Source organism: Patiria miniata, unplaced genomic scaffold (assembly GCF_015706575.1).
Source record: "Patiria miniata isolate m_02_andy unplaced genomic scaffold, ASM1570657v1 HiC_scaffold_28, whole genome shotgun sequence".
Lineage (NCBI taxonomy): Eukaryota > Metazoa > Echinodermata > Asteroidea > Valvatida > Asterinidae > Patiria > Patiria miniata.
In genome coordinates this window covers 1,198,406-1,222,570 of record NW_024037067.1, presented here as the reverse complement: position 1 = coordinate 1,222,570, position 24,165 = coordinate 1,198,406, and the positions used below count along the sequence as shown (strand labels likewise).

At 39.8% G+C, this 24,165-nt stretch overlaps 1 protein-coding gene across 1 annotated transcript in view; it reads left to right on the top strand.

Moving 5' to 3' along the window:
- LOC119734998 (myosin phosphatase Rho-interacting protein-like) overlaps window positions 1-24,165 on the top strand; it is a 49,894-nt gene that overhangs the window by 18,591 nt on the left and 7,138 nt on the right. The window contains 3 exon segments of the mRNA XM_038208669.1: window positions 7,303-7,368; window positions 12,703-12,854; window positions 23,586-23,685. Coding sequence (XP_038064597.1) covers window positions 7,303-7,368; window positions 12,703-12,854; window positions 23,586-23,685 — 318 coding nt within the window.

Here is a 24,165-nt window from a genome sequence, read left to right as displayed (position 1 = left end):
TGCGGTCCAGGTGAGGTCAATTAACCCCCCTTTAATTTATGTACCTAGGTTGACAATCGTTTGGCGGTCACGCCTCAGTGCTTGCCAGATGAACTAGAGGTGTCAACAATTTAGTCCCATTGCTACATCAGGCTACGTATGGTTGAATACTGATCAGGGTGACCAAAAGTGTGCTGAAAATTATGAAAGCTTGTTTTGTTATGAAAACTACATGTACGCACAATTACAAGTCAAAATACTTGCATGAAGGCTTACTTGTACTAAGTAAACAAGTACACAATGTACTATACCGGTATTTGAGTGGACAAAGGTACGTGTAAGTGTACTTGCAGACAAAAAAGATACAATTTGGAGCTGTTACATTTGTTTTAGAGTGTACACAGTACAAACATGGTATATTTTTGGGTGCAAATTTATTTTCCATAGTTGTTCGGACAATTGTGGTAAATAGTCCGTAAATATCTGACATGTAATAATAAACATGTACAATGTACATCTGACTGTAATACCACCCTCTGGTTTTGCATTCATTTCTTAAAAGAAAAAAATACTGTTTTGTGTTATCTGTTGTGATACAAACATTTATCTTCAAGTAAACTCGAATCCTCGATCCTGATTGGTCGATCCATGGCAACAAGCCGTGCTACTTATAACCATGTAGCACGGCCACGGTCCATACCGCACTCTGCGTTTTGCGGTATTCCAAGATGCGCGCGCCATTCCGTACAAACCATGCACGTGTAATAGGATAAGCACTTTGTGTACAGTGTGTGTTTCATCTTTATTGTGCATCAAGTTTGCTTGAAGATAAATTCGTTATCATGCTCGCGTTCGTGGAACATGGAAAATGTAGTGCGTCTGTGTCCCACATACCACTCGTCCTTCGGCCTCGTGGTATGTGGGACACAGACGCACTACATTATTCCGTGTTCCACTCGCGCTCGCGGGATAACTTATAGTACCGGTACATACATTTGTTGTACATAATAACACCAATCTGAGATCACAGAGAATATACTGGTATACATGTACATGTATGTATTTACTCAAATTCTCCCCCATTTTTATGGGCACATGTATGTACATGTACCAAATGGATATTTTAAAGGGCCATAAAATGAGTTTTTCTTAGGAACATATTATGTTCAAGTGCTCTTAAATGTATAAAAACTGCTTGACATCCCTTTTTGGTTTATATTTGTTGAAAAGTGCACTTCGTTAAACATTTAAAGTTTCCATGCTTTTCCAGACAACTGAGGGCGCTGTTGCTGTGATGTCATTTCAGGAAGACACTGTTCAGTTTAGGGGGTTTTCTGTTCAAATTGTGAACCCATAAATTTGCTTATTAAAAACATGCGAGAACAGTTGGCAAATTGGCATACTGCATTGTACTGACACAACAAATCAACGAATCAGCTTTTCAAAAATTGCATTCAAAAATTACATTGCATGGGCCCTTTAAGTGTTTCAGTTGGAGCCTCTGAATACAAGTTTTTATTTCACCCTGGCATCTTAGTATTTGTTGTTACAAAGGCCTTCTCTCCTAACATCCCCTTTGAAAGAATTCAAGCCCTAAAGCAAAGAAGTAAAAGAAAGTACCCAAGTCAAAAAAGATACTTTCTGTAAGCGCGAAGGGACATGAAGTGGCTATAAGTAGCATACATGTAGTTTGTGTATGGTAGTGTCCATTGGGAATTGGGATTGTTGCCTGCAATACAACTGGTGGTTGGTTGGTGACTTATCCCGGATTTCTGCATTTGAGTGTAAAAATCATTGCTGACTGCGATCGTGATCTCTTTTCAGTTATGTTTATGTACATATTCTTAGTTTGGTGATATTCTTATTTTTTTTAATGGAAAAAAGTCTTAACCCTAACCCTGCTCAGTCCAACAGAATCCAACTATTTTACATTTCCATTGGATCCTGTTAGATTGAGCAGTAACCCCCTGGTATATATTCCTGTTGAAATCTGTTTAGCAACTGAAAACATTCAGAGTCGGATTCTGTTGGGTACTGGTAAATAACGCCAAGCAGCAAACAGAAAAATAAGGCTCTGTTGGATTGAGCATGCCAGTCATTTTACATTTTTCAGGTACCCAACAACTTGGCAAGTTGGATTGTGTGGGACTGTGTTGGCTTGAGCAGGAAACTCATATGAGTAACCGTCGGACTCTGTTGGATTTAGCAGGGTAGTCCTGTGGAACTACTAGGGGGTTAGGGTTGAATTAAATACTTGCTTGTCTTCGAAATTCTACTTTTTGTCCATTTATTTGAAGGGGAGGGAAAAGTCATCAGTACTTTATCACGTGTACGTCATACCTACATGTGCATACAAAAAGTTTTTAGAACTACATTGTACGTGACGCAACCAGTAACCTACAATATAGCAAAGTCACTCGACTACAAGGTTAGGACAAAAGAGTAGGGGGGTTGGGGTTGGGAGAAGGGGTTGGTGGGAGTTTATATGGGTGCATCGTCGTTCCTATTCTTGTTCAACTGAATGACTAATGGTAGGTGATGGCACCTAGGAATAATGGGGAAGGAGGTGCTCCTGGTCGCCCAGTCCGGTCTTTTTTTTATCCCCTACTCTGGTCCGAGAGACCTTGGATTGTGCGGCCGGACTTCTTTTTAGTCATCCAGGGACGCTGAGGGGTTCTGAATTGAGAAGAAGCACAAAAAAAGAAGGAGTCCGAAGACGAGATTGAAAGTTGAATGGCCAGAGGGGGTCGTGGCTGGTCAGTTGGTTGACGCAAGTCTGTGCTGGTCATTTCAAGGTGTTTGCTGTTGTCAATTGTAAAGCTTGGGGACGTCTCTTCTTTTCTTTGGAGAACTTGTGTCATTTCTTTTTGGCCCTGCAAGTCCCAGAATGAAATTGAGAAAAAAGGTATTAGGAATCTTTGATGTACCTGGACAGAACGATTGTCATGACAATCATCCATGAAATGGGACATATATTGAAATCAAGGATTCCCTAGCAAAAGCACCTGATGCACTGTAGCTCAACAGCCTCATTTTGGCCCTGCAAGTCCCAGATTGAGAAAAAAAGGTTATATTATGAATCTTTAAAGTACCTGGATATAAAGATTGTCATAACAATCATCCATCAAATGGGACATATTGAAATCAAGGATTCCTTAAAAGTGCACGATGCACTGTTGCTCAAAAGCCTCAAGAAACCTGTAAAGATATTAGACAATAAAGAAATTACATTTTTAGACATGGGAGGAAAATCCCAGGAGAATATTCCGGGGACAAACCCACAGAATCAGGTAGGGACTGAAAACTCAATCCATGTATGTGGACCAGGGGAGGAATCGAACCTAGGCCATGGAGGTGAAAGGCGAGGAAAGAACCACTGTGCCAACCTGACTCCCAATTATTACTGTCATTTTTGATGAATTTCACTCAATCTTTGCCATTTCATGTTTTATCCCCCCCCCCCAAAAAAGCGCTAAACTAACATAAACTCTTCATTGTTGTGATGGAAGGTGGGAAAACATGTGGTTTATCTCATTTTTCTTATCAAAATGGATTCATGGTGATTTTTGTCTCTTTTGTAAGATTGTTGACAAAGACACCAAGAAAGTTAATTACTTTTATAATCACACATAGGGTATACATACATGTACATGTCATAAGTATTTATGCAAGATTGTATTCATTAACCTTGACTCCCTGCTAGGGTGTGTGGAAAATCACATTAAAATTGAAGGATTCAGGAGTGTTACTGTAGTGTTAGAGTTAAAGGAGCTACATGTAAATGATACTGAAGCCTCTTGATGAAATACATGTACCTGCAACCTAGCTTAAAGATTCTCAGTTCCCCTCTTAAGTCTCTCACCCATGGGAGCTAGAACTAACAAGCCAGTGTTACTCTAAGGAGACCCAGATACCGGTATAACTGTATACATGTACTCCCCAGCTCACCCAAGTTACTAAATCCTCATTGCCTTCTTTTCCTCCCATTGTTAAGCAGCTCAAATCACACAAGGGAGTCACGGCAGTGTTGTGTGTTGCTCATCTGTTGTCGGGCCGCTGTGCCCCTGTCCCATTTTTTTAAAATTGGGAGAGAGAGAAAAAAAAGACGTCAGCACCGAGCCCCTCAATGGGCCGTTTCCACTTGCGCTAATCCAGCTATTCATCCAGGAAAGGGGGATCTTGCCCTGAAAGGGCTGTCCGAGTCCTTGGGCTGACTTGAGGCGCTAGGTTCTTTGTCTCCTTTTGATTTTCAAGGCAAAACCCAGACCGGAGATAATAGTTTTGGAGGATTCGGTAGTGTGGTTTTGCAGCGGGGCGATGAGATGTTTCGGAAGAGGTGATTGTTGTGGCGGCTCAGATAGGTGCCAACCACAAGTGTGTTGTATTATCAGTGGGTTTGCCTATACCGGTAGCATCAGTTACATACATGTATAGTTAAGTTCACATTGCTGAGCTATGGTGCCATCCATGTTTTGTACCCCTGTAAAAAAGCTACTCAATGTAATGAATCTAAAAAAAAAAATGCATCATGGAATGTTTTTTGGGAACATGTACGGTACATTATACAGTACGCGTACCGGTGGACAGTATGTATGATATACAGTATGTACCGTTTAGTATAAACTCAGGTTTCCTACCAATCTTTCTCAGACCTGGTCCAGTCCCAGATCCTTCAAACTCCATCGAATGGTTTTGTAGGATATTGTATGAATTTAAAAGCTACATGTACATGTGGATCGTTCTATAAATTTGGGGTCCAAAGTGTTACCTTTTTCGTGTCCCCATATTAACTCTGAACTTTGTAATTTGCCATTCAAGTGTAATTAAAAATGACTTCAAACCAATTTGTATTTGTTGGATAGTTTGTGTGCTTCACATACAGTGTCATCACTCTTGGAGGAAGAATACATTGAGGAGTGCATCTAGAATAAACAAAATATAGACGGCAGATGTAACAGGGACAGAAAGTGGAAACTGCAGTAAATCCAGAGTGCCCCATGTACATTACATGTACAGCCAAATTCTTTACTTTATAGATTCCCTGTTGAAAGTTCAAGTACAAAACTATCAGGTTCCTGCAGAGTTAATGGATTGAGGAAGGTTTCTCTCAAAAATATCCCAGGATTTTTGTTATAACGCTCAGAGATTTCCACCAAGTCAAGACCTGTGTAGCTATGATAATCCGTGGAGAGACACACAGGTTCCCATGTCTGGAAACATATTAAATTAGTCTGGTGCCCTGAGGCCTCAGTTTGCATCAGGATGCAAGTTTTATCCTTGACCGGATGCAAACTCTGGGCCTTATCAGGTTCCCCTAGCTTCCTGAAGATCTAGTTATTCTCTCTTAAATCCAGGTCTCTCTTTTCCCCTGGCCCCCTTCCCAAGGTGTTGATGGAGACAGCCATAAATGCCAGTGTCATTGGTGTGCTGTAGGCAGGGAACAAGACAAGGATGTCATGTCATTAAAGTCATAGATAGGTGGACCCAGGCATGGTCACCTGTAGTTTGTCTCAGATGCATATTTTTGGAAAGTTAGTTTAAAGCACTTGGATCATAGTGTGTATTCAGTTAATTTAAGATTTTTTTTTAAAACTAATTTGCCGCGTATTTCACAAAGTAAAAATTTAGCAGGGCAGCATTACGGGACAAAATTTGTGCTTGCAAGTTACACAGGAGACAGAGGGCAGGGCACTCTTCCAAGAAAACTCTTCCTTTAAACATGACTATGATCAAGTCAGGAGGAACGCAAAAATTGGAAACAATTCCAGAAAATGACCCAAGGCCAAGGGGCAGGCTGTGTTTTTGGGTTATTCTAGTAGGGCTTTTGTTTGTTTATTTGTTGTTGTTTTTTTGTTTTTAAAAGACCTTCTTTCTACAGTATGAGGAAATGTTGTGGAGAATAATGCTTTGATTAGAACTTGTGCTGTCACAGCACACAGCACTGCTGTGTGTATGAAAAAAAAAGAAGTTCCATTCCGACACAATTTTTAAAGTGAATCATGTCTCTTTCCTCGTCCTAAATATTGGCCCCAGTCAAGGCCTTTCTCTGACTGCTAAATGTGTAATTCAGAAATTTCACCCAGACTCACTCACGGCATCCTAATAAAAAGTTCAGGGAGTTTGAAAGTTCAAGATTTTCCCTTCACAAAACCCAGTGTTGCAGAAATAAGCTTTTTAGCTATAAAATCCACAACCTTTGTACATAAGTATGCCAAGTTACCATATTTTTTTTTTGGGGGGGGGGGAATTTCATAACCCTAGGGCATTGTACAGAGTACTTTAACCCGATCAGTAAACTGGCTTTTGTTGTATTTCATTTTTTGAGAGCAGCAGATGGGAATTATGACGTGTCTTCATTATTTATGATGTGTATTATGTTACTGAGTGCAGTGCATTGAAAAACAGTTCAATACTGGATACAGTTATCACTGGATAGCAGTTGAGCTGTTGGACTGTAGGCAGTCTGACCCGATTAAATTTAGTGCACTGACTGGATGTGGCTTGTTCATTGCTAGTTTTTGAAAAAGAAAGAGTTTATTAACCCTAACTCCCTACTTTCTTTTACTAAGTACCGGACCAAGTCCAAATCCATCACTGACCCTGCTTCACATAATAATATATGACCAAATCCACTGAAATCCACCGAAATCCATAACAAGACCACCACTACTATCTGATTTTCATGGACTTGGTACAGATGGCTTGTCTGCCAAAATCCCCCCAAAGGGGGATGGCTTTTATGGAGTTGGAAAGGTTAGGGTTAGTACGGGTTTTTTGGGGGGAGGGAGGGAGGGTAAAGAACTTTGAATACATTAAAATTTGATTGCTCCAGACATGGAAAACAATGGAAGATAACCTAGAAAGAAGTTCTTTTGTATCCCACATCACTTTTTATTCCAGTATACTGCCCAAAACTGAAAAATATCTTACTAGATTCTAGAGTTATGTACATGTATTCACATGCACATTTAGTGGGCTGAACCGAAAGGTTAACTTGTTTAAATGGTACCTTTCGTAATTTGCACTTACGGAAAGAGGGTAATGCATGCATGAACATGCCTATATATATGATGAACAAAACTATAGTTTACGCACTTGTCTATTACCCCCCCCCTCCCTTGTCCTTGACGAATGTATTGTTCAATGAGAGAGACATTAGAGGAAAATTGCTTTGACCTTTTAAAAGTTCACAGGCTACATGTGATGATGTGAATTGATTAGTGTGTTTGCATTTGTCTTCATATACTCCAAAAAAATTAGCAGAATTTTTTATGTAGAGGCTTAATTGATTCTGATGTTTCCTTTTGATTTTGTTTTGCACAGAAATGGCAGCGTCGATGCTTCATCTTGTACGAGAATGGGGAACTTGCCTATGCCCTGGATGATAGCGTAAGTTGAAACTTAGAAAAGCAACAAACTGTACTAGTCTGACTTCAGGAAAAACACAGCCGGGTTTCGCATGATGTCTGCAAAAATTGGAGCAAGTTTAGTCGAGAACCATGAGTTGATCAGTGGTTGATTTATGATGTAACTTATGCCTGCGCACTAATTTCTTTCGTCTGAAGAAACAGACGTTTTCAAAATCTAAAGATGGGTGCTTAACAACTAAACTGATGAATTTGTGGCGCCTTGAATGCTGTACAATCCGAGCAAACAATATTCTAGTATCTCGGTTTTAATTCAAAAGTTGCCGAGTCATGTTTTGAATTGCTCTCAAAATCAGCTTCCGGGACATGTTCCCATTCAGTCAATTGGAGCTACATGATGTCATGCACTGAACCGACGAATTATAGCAACGGCACTCTTGTGCGCTCTGTCAACACTTGCGTAAACCCATTCACGGATTCACTGAATTACCAACCAACTACTAATAGAAATTTCCAAAAATGCATCACGTGACACATCTTTGGAAATGGCCTTCTTTTATTGTTTTCTTCAAATTGACAGCATGTGAAAAAGAATAATTTCACAGGGAGTTTAGTGTCATTACTATTTAAATCAAGTAAGCTTTTGAACAATAATTTTGACAGTTACTTTTTGGATAGCTGCAAATGATCTACTCTACCTTTAAGGGTGTGTGCAAACCCTCACCTTCAGTAATCATTGTCTTTAATGCCTACTTCCTCAAATTCTCCTGTAGTCACATTAATTGTTGGACAAATGCCAAATGATAATAATACAGGCTGAAGGGTGGTGATATTTTGAAATTCAAATATAATTTGCCACGGAGGGAAGTTACATAAATAGCGTTTCTAATTCATGACATCCTTCTGAATGTTATCTGTTTCACCTTTTGGGCTATTCCCCGGAATTATATACCTCAATGAAAAAAAAAATCTGTAAAAAATCCCAATGCCACAAATGACACTTGTGTATTATTTTGAAGCTGATTACATTTTTTTTTATTAAATTGAAATACAGTTTATTTCTAACAATGTTCAGCAGTTCAGCCATTACTTTTAACTGAAAACGTACATTAATTAACCCTAACCTTCCCAAACCCTCTAAAATCCTCTTTGCAAAATGGAGGATGTTGCAGGATTGAGGCTATATGGCAAACTGTGCTGCTGATTTCGGAGGATGCACTATGTCAAGGTCTTAGGCCTAACCTTGTGTTGTTTATTCTCAGCCTTGCATAAATTTAGGCCTACATGTAGATTATACTTGAAATCCTCCGCACTGCTCCAGGATGTCACTGGCTCTGTCTCAACATATTGACAGTGATTGCTGGAGGATTTTGCAGGATTGAGGCAGTGGTCACCCCTACAAGGACCATATTCAAGAAATAATGGAGGATTTTGGAAGATTCAGGCTGTATGCTTTTTTTACAAGGAGGCAGTCAGAGGATTTTGCAGGATTGAGGTTGCATCCTAGCAAAAATGCCTAGGGAGTTAGGGTTAACAGCAAAACAGTTGGATGAATAACTTCTTTTTAAACCATTGTAGTAACTGATTGATACATCTGAAATAGAATCCACTTTTTGATTACACTTCTTATTATGCACTGTTGAATTGTCCAAAATGTACGTCCGACACTGTGGAACAACCCTTTTACCCTATCTTTGGTTTTCTTTACATTTGGTTTTTCCTTTTACAAGTTCTCATAATGACTTGTATTGAGTCACCTGTCAGTAACAATATAATTCAGGTTTTGCTGGAGAGAGATGTTTTTTCCCGGGATTGCGTGTTGGAGGGTTAGCATCCTGGCATTTAGAAAAAATAATAATCTGCTTTCAACAAGTCGTAGGTCAAGGATTTTTAAAACCTTTAGCAGATTAGTTACACCTGTTACATTTGTCTTTACCAGTGAGACACCTTACACACACACCCCAATAGAAAAATGTATTGGAAGATTTTACCTAGAAATATATTCAGATAAAGGAAACAGGTTGTTTAAGTATCTCAATGTTGAGGGATAGATTAAATAAATTTATAAAAAATGCATACTCCTGCTAAGTCCGCCTACATCAGAGCCAATATTGTGCACACATTGTGTAAGTTTACCAGGCGCAGATTCAGAGGGGGTTTGGGGGGGTTGAAACCCCCCCCCCCCCCCTCTCTCTTTCTGACCCCCCCCCCCCCCAAAAAAAATTATAAAAAATTATAGTATTAACTAAATGTCCAGCTGTCCGCATCAATCAGACATACATGTACATGTACAAAAATCTGACGGACCTGGCACCCCCCCTGCAAAAATTTCTGGATCCACCCCTGTTTACTTTACTGATTTTCCACTTCATTCCTAGAAATAAATTTACAACATGGGATAATACACGTGTATAAAATACTAAACATGAAAGGACAACATGTGAAAGTAATAGGAAGTGGAGGGGACCCGTATGAAGCAGAGCTTGTCGAGTACTTGGCCCCTAAACTACAACATTTTGAAAAACCATGGGAACTTGCGAATCAAATTAAATTGGACGAGTTAGACAAAAGAAACAAACACGAAACAGATAACATTTTTAGAGGCAACAATTAAAATAAAAAAAGTTACATGTATGTCAACAAACAGATATTAACCCTAACCTTCTCAAGTCCTCCAGAATCCTCTTTGCAAAATGGAAGATTTTGCAGGATTGAGGCTACATATACACTATGTATGGCAAAAATGTGTGGCTGATTTTGGAGGATGGGCTGTGTCAAAGTCTTGGGCTGGACCTTGTGTTGTTTATTGCTCAGCCATGCATAAATCTAGGCCTAGATTATACCTGAAATCCTCCGCCCTGCTCCAAGATGTCACTGGCTCTGCCTCAACATATTGACAGTGATTGCTGGAGGATTTTGCAGGATTGAGGTAGTAGACACCCCTCCAGTGACCACATTCAAGAAAAAGCGGAGGATTTTTTGGATTGAGGCTGTATGCAATTTTTACATGGAGGCAGTTGGATGATTTTGCAGGATTGAGGTTGCATCCTAGCAAAAATGCCTGGGGAGTTAGGGTTAAATAAAATTATTAAAAACCCATATTTCTGCTGAGTGTCCCCACATCAGAGCCAGTAACGTGCCCACATCATCACGATCCATGTGAAAACACAAAAATTTAAAATGTATTAAAAAAACCAGTTGAGAGCTTGTGATATATTCACTTGCAGGACGCAAGTTTTTTAAGCGTACATTGAATTTTCACTGGCCAAGTTTCCCCATTTCTTGTGTTTTCCATTTTGCCATTGAAGCTTTTCAAATGCAACGTCACGCCCTGCAAGCCAATTTGTGTTGAAGTCATCTGCCCCACAAAATGTCCAGCAACCTTGACGTAACGCTCTCTGAACACCGAAACGTTGGCAGGAATTTGATTTGATGCAAGTGGGGTTTTCATCTGGAACCACATGTACATGCTAGAGTGTTTTGTTGTTATTTTGTTGTAGTACCGAAATTTTTGTCAAGTGATTCATTATTGAGGCTCTTGCTTTGTGAAAGTATTTTCTTGCCTGAATTTCAAAGGCTTGAATATAATATTTTTTATTAATAAAATAATTAGTGTACCGGTATATGCATTCCAGTTATTTGGCTAGATATTTGAAACCTCATAATAGAAAATTTAAAGATGCGCTTCACGTGAGTTTCACCTTGAAAAATACATTTTCTTTTTCAATTTACTATTTTTCTAGAAATAGGTATTTACTTTTGAATGAGACATCAAAACACAAAAAACACCCCCGTTTAGTATTTGAATGATTTCTTCACCAAATTCAAATTATTGGCTGCCAGGCAATAATTCGGCTCTCACAGGGCGAGTTCATTTGTGCGCCAAATGAAATTCCTTTTTCGGAGGGATGCCGATGTCCAAATTGGAACACAGTGGTTTTCAAAACAAACAAATTGAACATTGATTAGGAAAAACGGAATCTTTTTTTTTCGAAAAGGAATCCTTTTTTTTGAAAAGCATGAAATACACTCATTTTGACGTGTGCTTTTTTCAAACTTTAATCCATTTCTATTCAATTCTGAGTTTCTCCCAGAAAACTTTGCTCATGTACATGTACATGTACACTGTATTACCCCTCTGTACTTCTCAAATATAATTTTTGACCTTCGGCAGACTAGATTTGTGTTTAAATGCCAACAAGTTGGCATCTCTCATATTCCCAACAGGGAAAACTAGTCCTGCCCTCTGACACTTTCTCACTTCAAGCTGCCAACTTGGAGTCAACTTGGTTCATTGTTTGTAGAAAACTGATTTCACTGGCTTGGGGTACCGGGAGAAGTTGCTTACTGGGAGATTAAGCTCAAGGTTTTTTTCTTGAAAAGAAATTGACAACTTCCAGTTAACGCTTAAAGATGCTCAACATTTTAGGAAACTGCTATATTTTGTTAAAATGGTTTGAGAAATGTTTTGTCTATTTCAGATAAATGTTTTTTCCTCAATCGTGGCCTTACACGTACCGGTATGTACCGGTACTTGTAGTTGTAGCACCGAATGGCTGATTTGAAAACATGTGCATAACAACTCTCATCGTTGCAAGAATTTATTTGATTTAATAATGGGAACCAGGATAAACAGGTTTTTAAAGTTTCATGTATGTTTTAATTCCAACCAAAACCCCATTTTCCTTTTTTTGATGCTGCAAACTTCTTGAAAAAGGTTTTTGTTTTGGGCTCAAACAGATCCATTTTCCGAGCAGACTGGCTCCCTGCCCATACATTATCGATACCGATTGTGGGGCGGAACAGCGGCCTACATTTATAAGGAGAACGGAATTCTTGTCTGGCAGCCAATGATTCGAAATTGTAATGTAATAATTCAATAACTCAACATGAGCCAATTGTTTTTTTATTTCAGTCGATGTCTCATGCAAAAAAGAAAATAACTTTTTTATTGCTAGAAATATACATGTAGCAAGCAAAGGAATCTATTTTTTGTGATGAGACTTGAAAATAGCATGGGAAACACAACTTTAAATTGGCACAGGCTGGCTGGATAGTGGTCGTTTGCCGTTTTCAGGATTGAACGTGTCCGATGAGAACAGCTTTATGTTTGCCTGATATATCACTGTTAAACATCAGTCACTGAATGCATTTTTTTAAAATTCAGGTTGAAACCGACCCTTGTTCTCTAAGGTATGCCTGAAAATGTTTGGAAGATATCTTGACTGCAGATATTTTCTTTTAGGCCTTGGTGGAAATTGAAAACAACCCTTTTTTTCCTGGCCCCGTTTCTCCTCTGTACCTCATCTCACTCTTCTCATCACTGGAACTCCTGTCTCTCCTTCCCCAAACGCAGATCAACACCGTGCCCCAGGGTGTCATCAACATGTATCAATGCACTACGGTCTTCAACGCTGACACGCAGACCGGCCAGAAGTTCTCACTAGGCATACAGACGACCAAGGCGACGACGTTCATCCGCGCTGAGACGCGTGAAGAGAAAGACAGGTGGGCTTGCTTACGTCTTTTTTAAAAAAAACCACGTAATAGAAAAATAAATTATTTTAGAGGAACTAACTAGTCGGAACCAGCTAATTACCGGTATCTCTTATCAGGAACTATTTGCTGTTGTCGCAATTAAATTTCTGTATTTTGGTGACTTGCACGTTAAGTCATCCAATTACTAAAACATCACCGGTGTAGAAAGCTTTATATCCTGTTGGGCGTGTTTGGTCAAATCCTCCATAAAAACATTAGGACTCTATGAATGTTGTTCTTCAATCCTGGATCAAGCATGAGGAAATTTAATATTAATTGCAACAATAATGAAGACTCCAGCAGGAACCATCAGAGACTGATGTGATTTGTGTGTGTGTGTGTGTGTGGCAAAACACTCGAAAAGAGAATGCCAAAATGCAGCCATAATTTACGGCATTTTGAGAATGGCTATAAAAGCTAACTGCAAATGTACATAATGTATGAGGTCGTGCTTCCATTGGAAAACTTCTTTTCAAAGAACTGGTAGTCAAAACACCTTTTCTTTCATAAAACTCACACTACACACCGGCTCGCATTTTGCCTTTCAAACGTGCACGTGCATGTGCCAAAGTGTTATTTATTGTTGGCAAAGTGTAAATGAATACAGTTATATGCTGTGAGTGCCAATACGTTCCCCCCCCCCCCCCCCCCTCATTGAGAGCATGTCAATAAACAAATCCCACGTATTCATGATTGAAAATGAGGGTCAAAATTCCATGCCTTTTGAGAAAGAAGTATATGGCTTCCGTTCCGAAACCAGCCCTGTCATATGCGGCAATCATAAACAACATCAGTCCCCTGAAATCCAATATGAAAATTCCCGCTTTATTACACCGAAGCCCCTAGCCTGGGCAGGTCCACTTTGTCAATGATTCCTCTATGGGATGCATATGACAAGGCTAGGTGCAGTGAAGGGCTTGTCACACAAGCCATAAATCAGATGGGCTGTGTCTGTTGCTGTCCGCAAGGCAGAGCCTGTAGGTACGGAGCGTTTCCATCGTTTTTGATGTGTTGTTTGTGGAGGGAGTATGGTGATTAGGGTTGTACATGTACATGTATGTAGGTTGTGCTGGGGTCAGGTAGGGGTCAGTGCTAATGGCAAGGGATGGAAGGGTATGGTAGTGTTCAGCGTTTCAGTATATGACAAGATTATGTCATTCAGCATATATACATGTAAGTACAGTACACATACCTGTAGACAATTACATTTTACATAATGTACAACCCTCCTGCTATCTGAACAGTCACAGAAAGTCAAAATGTCAATCCTCTTCCCCTGCCGTGCCTTTTGCACAGGCTAGTCACCAACAGTCAGATCATATTTTAAGCAAGCACCGTGACTAGTCAAATTCTGTCAACAGACAAAAGTAGGAAAGTGGTAGGCACAGCTGGCTTATCAATCACCTACAGTCAAACATAGCTGTATACATAAACAGTCACAGCCAGTCAATCCTCCTTTATGCAGGCTGGGAGCTCTTAACTGGTGAAAACAGTCACTTGATTGATTTTGACTGAAAGGACAACTTGGCTCAGAATGTATGTTTGCATAGGAGGGTTAATGTGAAAATTCTTTCGTGAAATGATGGTCCAAAATATCATCTTGAAACTTTGTGGTCCTGTACATTGTACATTATGGTAAGAGTGGTGAGAGTGGTGAGAGTGGTTAAACCAGTGATTGGGACCAACCTCAGATGGCTCTTCCCAAATAGTCAACTAGAGACCAGTCCAATAGTCGACTAGCATAGGAACGGGCAAAGGTAGTCAAACTATGGTCAAGGATAGTTCTTGCTTGAACTTCCCCCTTGGCTATACATAATTGTTTTTAATATGAAGTCGCGTGATTAACAAGGCCAGAACGCAGATGCCGACATGCGAATCCTCCAGGAAATGAGAAAATGATGATGTAGCGTACATTTTTCCCAGGGATGCTCAATAAAGTTGAATAATTTCCTACTGCCATCGCGCAGCAATCACGTTTTGATGCTGTACGGAGTAGGGTGATTCATCAAATTGCTAACAGATGACACGCTACATTAAGACTTACATGTACCGGGACCCAACCCGGCCTATCACAAGATACTCTCATATCCAGTGGAGCCAACTTGTCTGCTAACATTTATCCCTGAAGACTACAAAATAAATTGTAAAACTCCCCAAAACAAAGCCATTAAAGAAATGACATCTCCCAAGCTGTATTCTGGATTCCGTGGGTCATGAATCACATGCTTTTTGCTATCTATTAGGGTAATATCCATGTGTTGACAGTCACAGGCTCCATTAGCGAGAAAGGATGCCCTAACTTACACTGTATCTCTTCTGGGTTTTTTTATAAGGCCAAGGCAAAAATACCTGCTTTCGATTAATGCTGTTTCAAAATAGAGAAGGAAATTTTTGTTTGCACATTTTTTTTTTAAGCTGATAAAATGTAGTCAAGGTCTAGGCCTACATGTATTTCGCACCAAAGGCGTATTTTCAGCCAAAAATGTTGTCATACAGCTCATCAGTGCTATCAAAACTGGGCCCTCTAAAGTAATGAAAAAGATTGCTTTAATTGAAGGGAAACAGAAACATTTATGCTGATGAAACTAAACAAAAATGGAGAATTTTAAGTTACGTGTACGCCACTAAATGCATAATGTATTAATTTGCTCAGTGCACAAGTACGCCTTCAACGGCCAGAAAATGAGAGCTGGGGGAGACCTTAGACTGGATTCCAGTTCATCAACTGCGTAATTCGAGTGATCCAAAGTTATTGGGGGTAGGGATAAGTCTAGGAGAACATTGCAAGTTTGATACGAATGTACTCGCGCGCAGACGATGCCTGACGCTCACAAGAAGACGCTGATAGCTTTGGCACATTCAGGAAGTCATGCATACATGTACTTTGTACAATCATCGTTCTTTAAAACATCAGGGAAAAAACAACAACAGAGGTTTCCTTTCGAAAAGATTAATTGTAAACAAGAGAATGACCAAACACGGACACCAGAAATTATAGGTACGACAAAATGGAAATTTATGCCTCGTTAATGTATTATTATCCTGTTACTTGCCACTAAAAAGTGTAGTATCAGGCCATAAATAGAGGCTCAGTTAGGAATCACATTTTTTGGGGGGGGGGGGGGCGAGGGAGAGGTGGCCAATGAAAACAAGCAGGGGTGCACAATAAGTTCTGGCCTGGTTCCAGAATGTCTCGCCTCGTATGCAAAATAGACGCGCATGCGCATCGATCGAGACAAACGGGTGTGTTCCGGAAACTTTCGCCAAGAGTGCATTTACTGATGACGACATTGCATTTGGTCAATTTTTTGGTCAGTTGGTAAACTTAGGGGGCCCATTTTTGGTCAATTTTCTGGGGACAGACGTACCTACCGACTGACCTGTTGACCGACCGACCAACTGACTGACTGACTGACCGACCGACCGACGGCGACCGACCTACCGTACCTTCCGTCCGACCAACCGATCGACCGACCACAAAGTGACACGTAGAAGCGCCTGCCCGAGCTCAAAAACCTCTTCACTTTCTTACCAAATCAATTTGAATGTCCAACTGCTTTACGCTTTGACAATACAAGTTTGCATATATGCTGAAGGACAGTGGATTTTGCAGTCAAACTGTTACAATGTACATGTGCATGTAGATTATGGGTGTACTTTGTGGGTGGGTTTTGTAGAAAAGACTTGTTTATAAAACAGTGCATTTGACCCTGTAATTGGCCACAAAGTTTGAGGTTGAAAATCAATGGCCTTTTCAAGGTGGCAAACCACAGAGTATTTGAATGGACTTACCCGAGCATGAAGCCCACACGAGGGCAGCATGGCCAGTATTACAATACTAGCGAGGAAATGAGCGGGCTTTGACGCATTAACGTCAGATCATGCCTTGGCACTGGACATTGAACGCTTCATCACAACACCTCAGATGGCTAACCAACCATTTACGAATCTGAATGGACTCAGTGGCTAAATATTAGGAATTGCTGTGCACGGTAAACAGAATGAAATACTTGGAACAATTTAGTCAAGTGTGGAGGAGACTCCTGTTATTGCAAACCACAGTTATTAAAATTCAAAAGATTAATTTGGTCCATTGATTTTGCAAAAATGTTCGGAATTCCATTTTTTTTCTTTTTGAAGAGCAAGATTTGAAGAACTTTTTATGTAATTCTTGTTTTTGGAAGAATCAGCATTAAATAATTTCTTTTTTGAAAAAAAAAGTTTGAAATGCTTAGTTTGAAGATTCGTATTTTCTGCACTGTTTTAGTATGCTGAATCATTATTGGACCAATGGGTACGAGTTTGAAAGAGTAGCAAACTCAAATGTGCTCCAATGTTTAAAGCCCAGTTTGCTCAAAACTTGGAAGAAAGTGGATTTTAGCCCCCCCCCCCTCCCAACTCCCACTTTCCAACTGTTTTTTAGAAGCACAATTGCTCTTCGTTCAATCAGGTATCAGTTGGAATTTACATACGTTTGTACATGTCTCTTATCTGTTATATATTTAATTTCTATAATCCACGGTTTTGCCAAAAGTGCGCATAACTTTGAAAATTAGAAAATTATATAAATGTCCACTCAGTTCAGTAAATTGTACTTTCAACATTTCATGCAAATTATGTAAAAAAAAAGTGTCTGAACGGCACCTACACATCAGTCTGGATAGAAGCAAATTACAAACACAAAGTCAAATCCATGAATTTGAATTGCAAAACTTGAACCCAAACACAGGACAGAACATGCACACTTCCTATTTTATTCATTTTTGTTGACAAAATTGATACCTGTCTGCTTCCTGTTTGACAGCGTGACCTCCAAACAGTCCACCGATTATGTACCCATACAAGGCTTCTGGTTAAGTTTTTATTAATAGTGCAGGTCTGACTGTGTATTTTTCAGTCAGCCACTCTGCATAGATAGTGTAAATATTGATAGCCTCACCTATAGTGTGCACTGGTAGCCGGTGTGTGGTTTTACATGTAAAGTGCTTAAAAGGTTAGTTCATACTCTCGTGCAAAAACAAACACGAATGCCAAATGTGTGACGCGACGTCATGGAAGTTGTTCGTGCGGCAAATTAGCAAAATTTAACACATTTCATATCCAATTGACATTTATATGCCAGAATGATTTAAAGAGTCATCAATTTTTTTCTATGGAATCATGCTAGCATAAAGTATAACTTGTACATGAACTGACGTTTTATTGTTGGTTGCTGTCATGTATTGTAGAAATTGTGTCTTGGCTAGTTAAAGTACTTTGGAGAAATTGGGCTAAGAAAATGCATTTATCATGAAATGATTATTATTAGTAGGAAAGATAGTTAAAAAGTAGAATATAAACCTTCACACAACTATAATTTGCTTTTTTTATGTAATTATCGCGCAAAGGTACTTACATGTAGGTCCTCAAAAATTCAGCTGTTGGGGCGCTTGCTGTATTTCCAGTAACAAATGATAATGTTCAAAAACTTGCCTCAAAGGTGTGTGCTAGGATTAGTGTGTACATATTAAATCTGAAATTTTTGCAAGACCTGATAATATTAAACAGTGAATTGTCACTTTGTGATGCATTTTATGTGTTGACTTTATTGACTGCTGGAAAAAAGGCTAGGCAAGGCAAAAATGGCGTCAGACATTCTTTGAAATATGGCTAGCAAACTCTACATTTTCCCATCTTACGCAAGTTACAATGTATTGTTAACCCTAACCTTCCCAATTCCTCCAAAATCCTCTTTGCATATAATGGAGGATTTTGAAGGATTGATGGTCTTTGAATATCAAAGCACTTGGATTTTGCAAGATTGAGGGCATAACAGGATTTTGCCAATGGAGGATAATGGAGGATCCAGGTTAGCAGGCCCAGACTGAGGCTGGATGAAATTGGAGGATTGAGGCTCTGGTTGGTTTCCCCCCCCCCAAAATAAAATGATTTTGGAGGATTCAGGCTGTTACATGTTATTGCTTTATGCATATATGTACTTAAGCAGGCATCCAACATATACCACTGTTTATTGTACAGCCTCTTTACTCCAACTATTTAGGGCCTTGACATTGCCAATCCACAATATTTACAGGATAGCAATGGATGATTTGCATAAGTCACACAGGCTAATGAACTCATAAGAGCATTGAAACCCGATTATGTGATAACATGCCAGCAAACCCAGCAGAGGATTTTGAAGGATCCAGGCAGAGGCCTCCAGGGACAACAAGTGTATGATTTTGAAGGATTCAGGTGCTTAGAGTTTTGAACTCTTTGCCATCAGGGGATATTGGAGGATTCAGGCTGCTTCTGGGCAAGAGAGCTTAGGGAGTTAGGGTTAACAATTATTTTTTTAATTTTGGTCTTGGCAAACAATGTAATAAAAGTTTTCGAAATGCCTCAGTACAAACAATGCGGCATTGCCATGTTTGCGAGTTTGTTGCTAGCAAGATTTGGAGTGCTTGTGAGTCAGTGCCTCATTGACTTTCAGGGATGCAAGAAAATTGATGGATCGTCTCTCAAATCCTAACAGATTCCTTTCGTTAAATGCACTCTGTTGCATTAAATGCACTCTTTGGTTAAACGCACTCTGTTCAGAGACACTAGGTCTACACAGTGTATTTTATTCAGTTACAATTTTCATTTGCGAAATTAAATCAGCCTTCAATCAATTGAAGTTGTAATCAAAGAGGAAATTTTCTGTAGGGAAAAAAAGCAGCGTATATATTGCAGGCCTTGGAGGCGTTTGCCCACTTCTAAAATATTTATAAAAAAATTGGCAGTTACAAACAGGCGGGGCTGAATTCCACTTCCCTTTCAAAGCCATTAAAAATGTCATGGCAATTGTTGTCAACGCATACGTTTTGTGTGTGATCAAAATGGTGTGTCACATATCTACATGCAAGTAATTTGTAAATTACACTTGTGTATTTTCCGAAAACCAAGTGTGGTCACAATTGTTGTTGAGAGTGTGAAAACCCTGCTCAATCCAGAAATACCTAACAGACACAGCTGAAATGTCTTTACGAATTTGATGCTCATCAAATCCTCCAAAATCTTATTGAAATTGCCAGCAGTCAGATATTGTCAGATACAGTAACCCTAACCCCCTAGGCACTTTTAGAGGAACCATCCTCATTCCTTCAAAATCCCCAATTGCCGCCATGTAAATATCATCCTTTATATCTTGACCTTGTTCAGTGGAGGGGTGACCATTGCCTCAATCCTTCAAAATCCTCCAACAATAACTGTTATGGGTTGAGGCAGTGCCGATGACATTCAGAAGCAGTGCGGATGATATCGAGCATAATGCAGGGCTCAATTATGCATGGCTGAACATAAACAATGCTGGGTACTGCCTACAAACTCGTGACAATGTACCCGGTATCCCCCGAAATCAACCAACACTTTTTGGCTATTCAGCCTCAATCCTCTAAAAGCCTCCAAACTGCCAGGAGGATTTTGGAGGATTGGGGTACATGTAGGTTAGTGTGGGCGTAACAATTACCACTTCTTTTCATGATATTTTGTGTATCACAAACTTAATCATGGCAGCTACCGGGTACTTGTATTCATTCATAAGTTGTTAGCATGCTGTACATTTAGGTGTGGGTTTGGTTTTATGCTTCTGATGTTTACAACTCTGTGCTGTTTCTTTCAAAATGACAAGGTATGTTGTCAACAAAGTCAGATTTTTGGTGCATGAAATGACTTCATCTTAGTTTCTCTGAGTGTTTTCATAGTTAAGTGTTGCTGTTTGGCAGAGTTTTCATATCGCAATTTGTCGCATACCATGATACATACATGTACATACATGTACTTTTAAAATGCCTAAAATAAATGGAAATGCACATGTATGTACACCAAAAATAAAGTGTGAATAAAATACATAAACATTTTATAATGTGTATGTACCAGTACCCGTACATGTATACATGTACGGTACATTAGCTAATTAGAGATGAACATGTGCACCCATACATGTACATACACGTACGAACATGTACCTCACCAGTCAACGATGTCAAGGAACCTTTTATTTTATCACTGTGGATCTTGTTGTAAAGGAAGGAGGATGAAGTCACACCCCTTCCCTGTCTAAACACACCCAAAGAAGATTAGTTTCACAGTCAACATGCAGACAAACCCAGGAAAACAGAGTCTTACATGTATGTGCTTCAAAACAGCATTTGAAAATTAAGACACTCAGGATTCTTCGATAATATTTTGCCCACCTGTGCTGAGTTACATGTACATTTCAATTACTTCCTCTAACTTCAAAAACATATCGTGCTTGCTTTTCAATAGCTAGACTTCAAGAAACGATTAAGTTCAAGGCCAAGGTTGCCTCATTACTCTTGCACAGTTTGCTAATGTAAATACCACGTGCAGAATTCCAAACACTGCATTTCACAGGTATACTGAGTGACTTTGTACATAGTACATGGTTAAACAGTTTAGTTGAAGTTAAGCGAGGCTGTTGATGAATACACATATTTAAACATGAATATCTACAATGTACATGGACTGAATTGTACACGCATGTACATTTGGATTTATGAATTTTAACAACATCCCATTTTGACTGTGAGAAAATCATTGCAGTTGTGTCTAATAACTTACTGAGAACTTACTGAGAACTGCAGTTTACAATGTACCGGTAGGCAGGTACCGGTACTTGCACCCACATGTACCGTTGTACATGTACATGTAGGTGGTTTGACATGTATGCTACATGTATGTACTCTGTGCAAGTACCCCCTCAGTGGTTACAAAGAGAGAGTTCAGAGAGACTCGAACGCATTGCCCCCATTTGCATGGCACTCACGTGAAGATGCTGTGGGCTTGCATTTTCAGATGCTTCAAACAAATGTATGTTTGATGCAGGGTGGGCACGCCGTGTCTCACACACGAGAATCACAAAGTACCATCCACTGTTCATGTACAGAGTCTGTAGGCCTTTTTACAATTTCAACTTACCGGTACTTTACCATGTTGAAATCAACACAGGTCCACCTGGGGTCTGCATCCGAGACAGATCCAACATTGGTTTGCAAGACATACCGGTACCGTTTACACTCGTACTGGTTTGTACGTATGAATGGGTCAGCCATAATTTGTACCTTACACATCGGTTAGTCTAGGGGCTAGCCGTTATTATGGTTTGATGCACGATAACCCGCTACCGCGGTTAACCCGCCGCAGCGAGAGGGCACTATCACGACCAACCAATATCGCCCACAAACCCGTCTAGGGAAATCCGTAAAATCTCCCCTTAAAAAATGGGGGAAACTAGTGCGCATGCGCTAACTCTGCATTTAATTACGGTCTATTTTCAGTCCCAGTTGCACAAAAGTCTTGCTGCATCTTTTATACTACTGGAAGAAATGTAAGAGTTTGGTTCGGAACTACAATGAAATGTTTTGTTTGCGCGCTGCATGTATTAGGCCAAACAGGTGCGTGCGCATTACACAACCGAATACAAAGTTCCCAAGACGTTGTTCCGACAGGTTCATGGGTGATATTGGTATCGCGGCAGTGGGTTATCGCGTATCAAACCATAACAACATCTAGCCTCGGACTAGTATACAATGTACAGACTAGTATACCATGTACAGACTAGTATACAATGTACAGACTAGTATACAATGTAGAGCCTCTCAACCCTGGTCCCGACCAGCACGGGTCAATGCTAGTCCCAACCAGAGAGCATGTTCAGCATATTCTAGTACTGACGTCGGTAGAAATAACTACAGGGTAAAGGATTCTTGGGAAGGGGGTTCGATGGCCCGGGGAGTGGGTGGGGAGGGCGGCCTAAATCAGCTGGTGCTGACCAAGGCTGAAGTTTACCTGTGGACCCGTGTAGAACCATGCTTGATTCTTGCTGGTTGTAAATTAGGTTCCCATAATCTCAGGTTGGACTCGCTACTTTTTGGACAGTATGAAAGGGCCATATACCAGTAGGCCTGGTATTAGATAGTGTCTTAGGGTTGGGAGCCACTTCAATGTGTGTTTGTGTTGTTGTGTGTGAAAGTTCAAGGGTTCTTTTTCAGTCATTTTTCAGTCTGCCTTTTTCAACAACCTCACTTCAAATTCAGGGCACTGTCAAGTGCCACTGCCCTACATGCGCATCCAATTAGCATAGCACACCACTTACAAGTGGAGCTCACTGTATTTTCCTTCAAATTGCATGGCCACTATATTTTAAATAAAGATATCAAATTTGTTCTTCTGACCATGTTTAGGCATATTGACTGTAATTTTTCTTTGAAAATCTGTATTAAAATTGTACAGTACGAGCAATTGCCCCCCTACTTCTCCCCCCAAAAAACCACAATAGTTATCTGTTGGCTTAAGATAGAAGTTGACTGACAATATTTTTTCCTAGTGGTGAAGAGAATTAAAATCACAACATTCTTGATTCTCACCCTTTTGGAACAAGTTCCCAAAACTACTAGAATGTCGCCTTCACATCCCCTGCTTTAATTTAAAGTTCATGTAAGTTAAATTGAGGTGTACATGTACATGAATAGTATAAAATGAGAAATGAAGTGTGTCTTTACTCCAACCACGGTATAATGTACATAGTTTTAAAATCCCCTACCCCTCTCCATCACTCAACAGACCACCCCCAGTCTGACAGGATTATGAAATAAAGTCCTTCTTAACTCATCTTTCTCTTGTCTCTTTCTACTACCCCCCCCCCTTCTCTCTTTATAGTTGGTTGGAGACGCTTTCGGAGTACCCTGAAATCAACAAAGAGAATGAGCGATTGAAGCAGAGACAACTGAAGCTTGCCGCACAACACGCTGCCAGAGAGGTTAGTATTTGGATACTTAGGTGTTATCGAAACCCAGGCTTCATCTCCCAGCTGTGACTTGGGCCACTCTGATTTGGTGTTAAGCCGTGTCCGCATTTGACTTTTTTGGGGTAAAGTTTACCTAGAAGATGGGTACCTTTGCCATTTTAAGTCCGGTGCAATCGGCCAAGAGATTTTTCTTCCGGTTACTTTACTGAGTCAAGTGGTTACTTTTACCAGTCAACTTTTGCCCGGGGAAAGTTCTCGGGATGAAAGTACAGTGCAGATGGTGCAAGTGGGTAAAACTGCAAGGAAAAGTTGTATACATCCAGTGATTGTGTAAAGGTCACACTTCACAGGCACACTGTTGTTTCTTCACACACTGCACTAGAATTTGTGTTCATTTTTTTATGAAAGTCATTGTAGATATTATGTACTTTATTTGACGTGTTAATATACTCTGTAACCAGGTATTATTCACTGATATCAATGAACAACAAT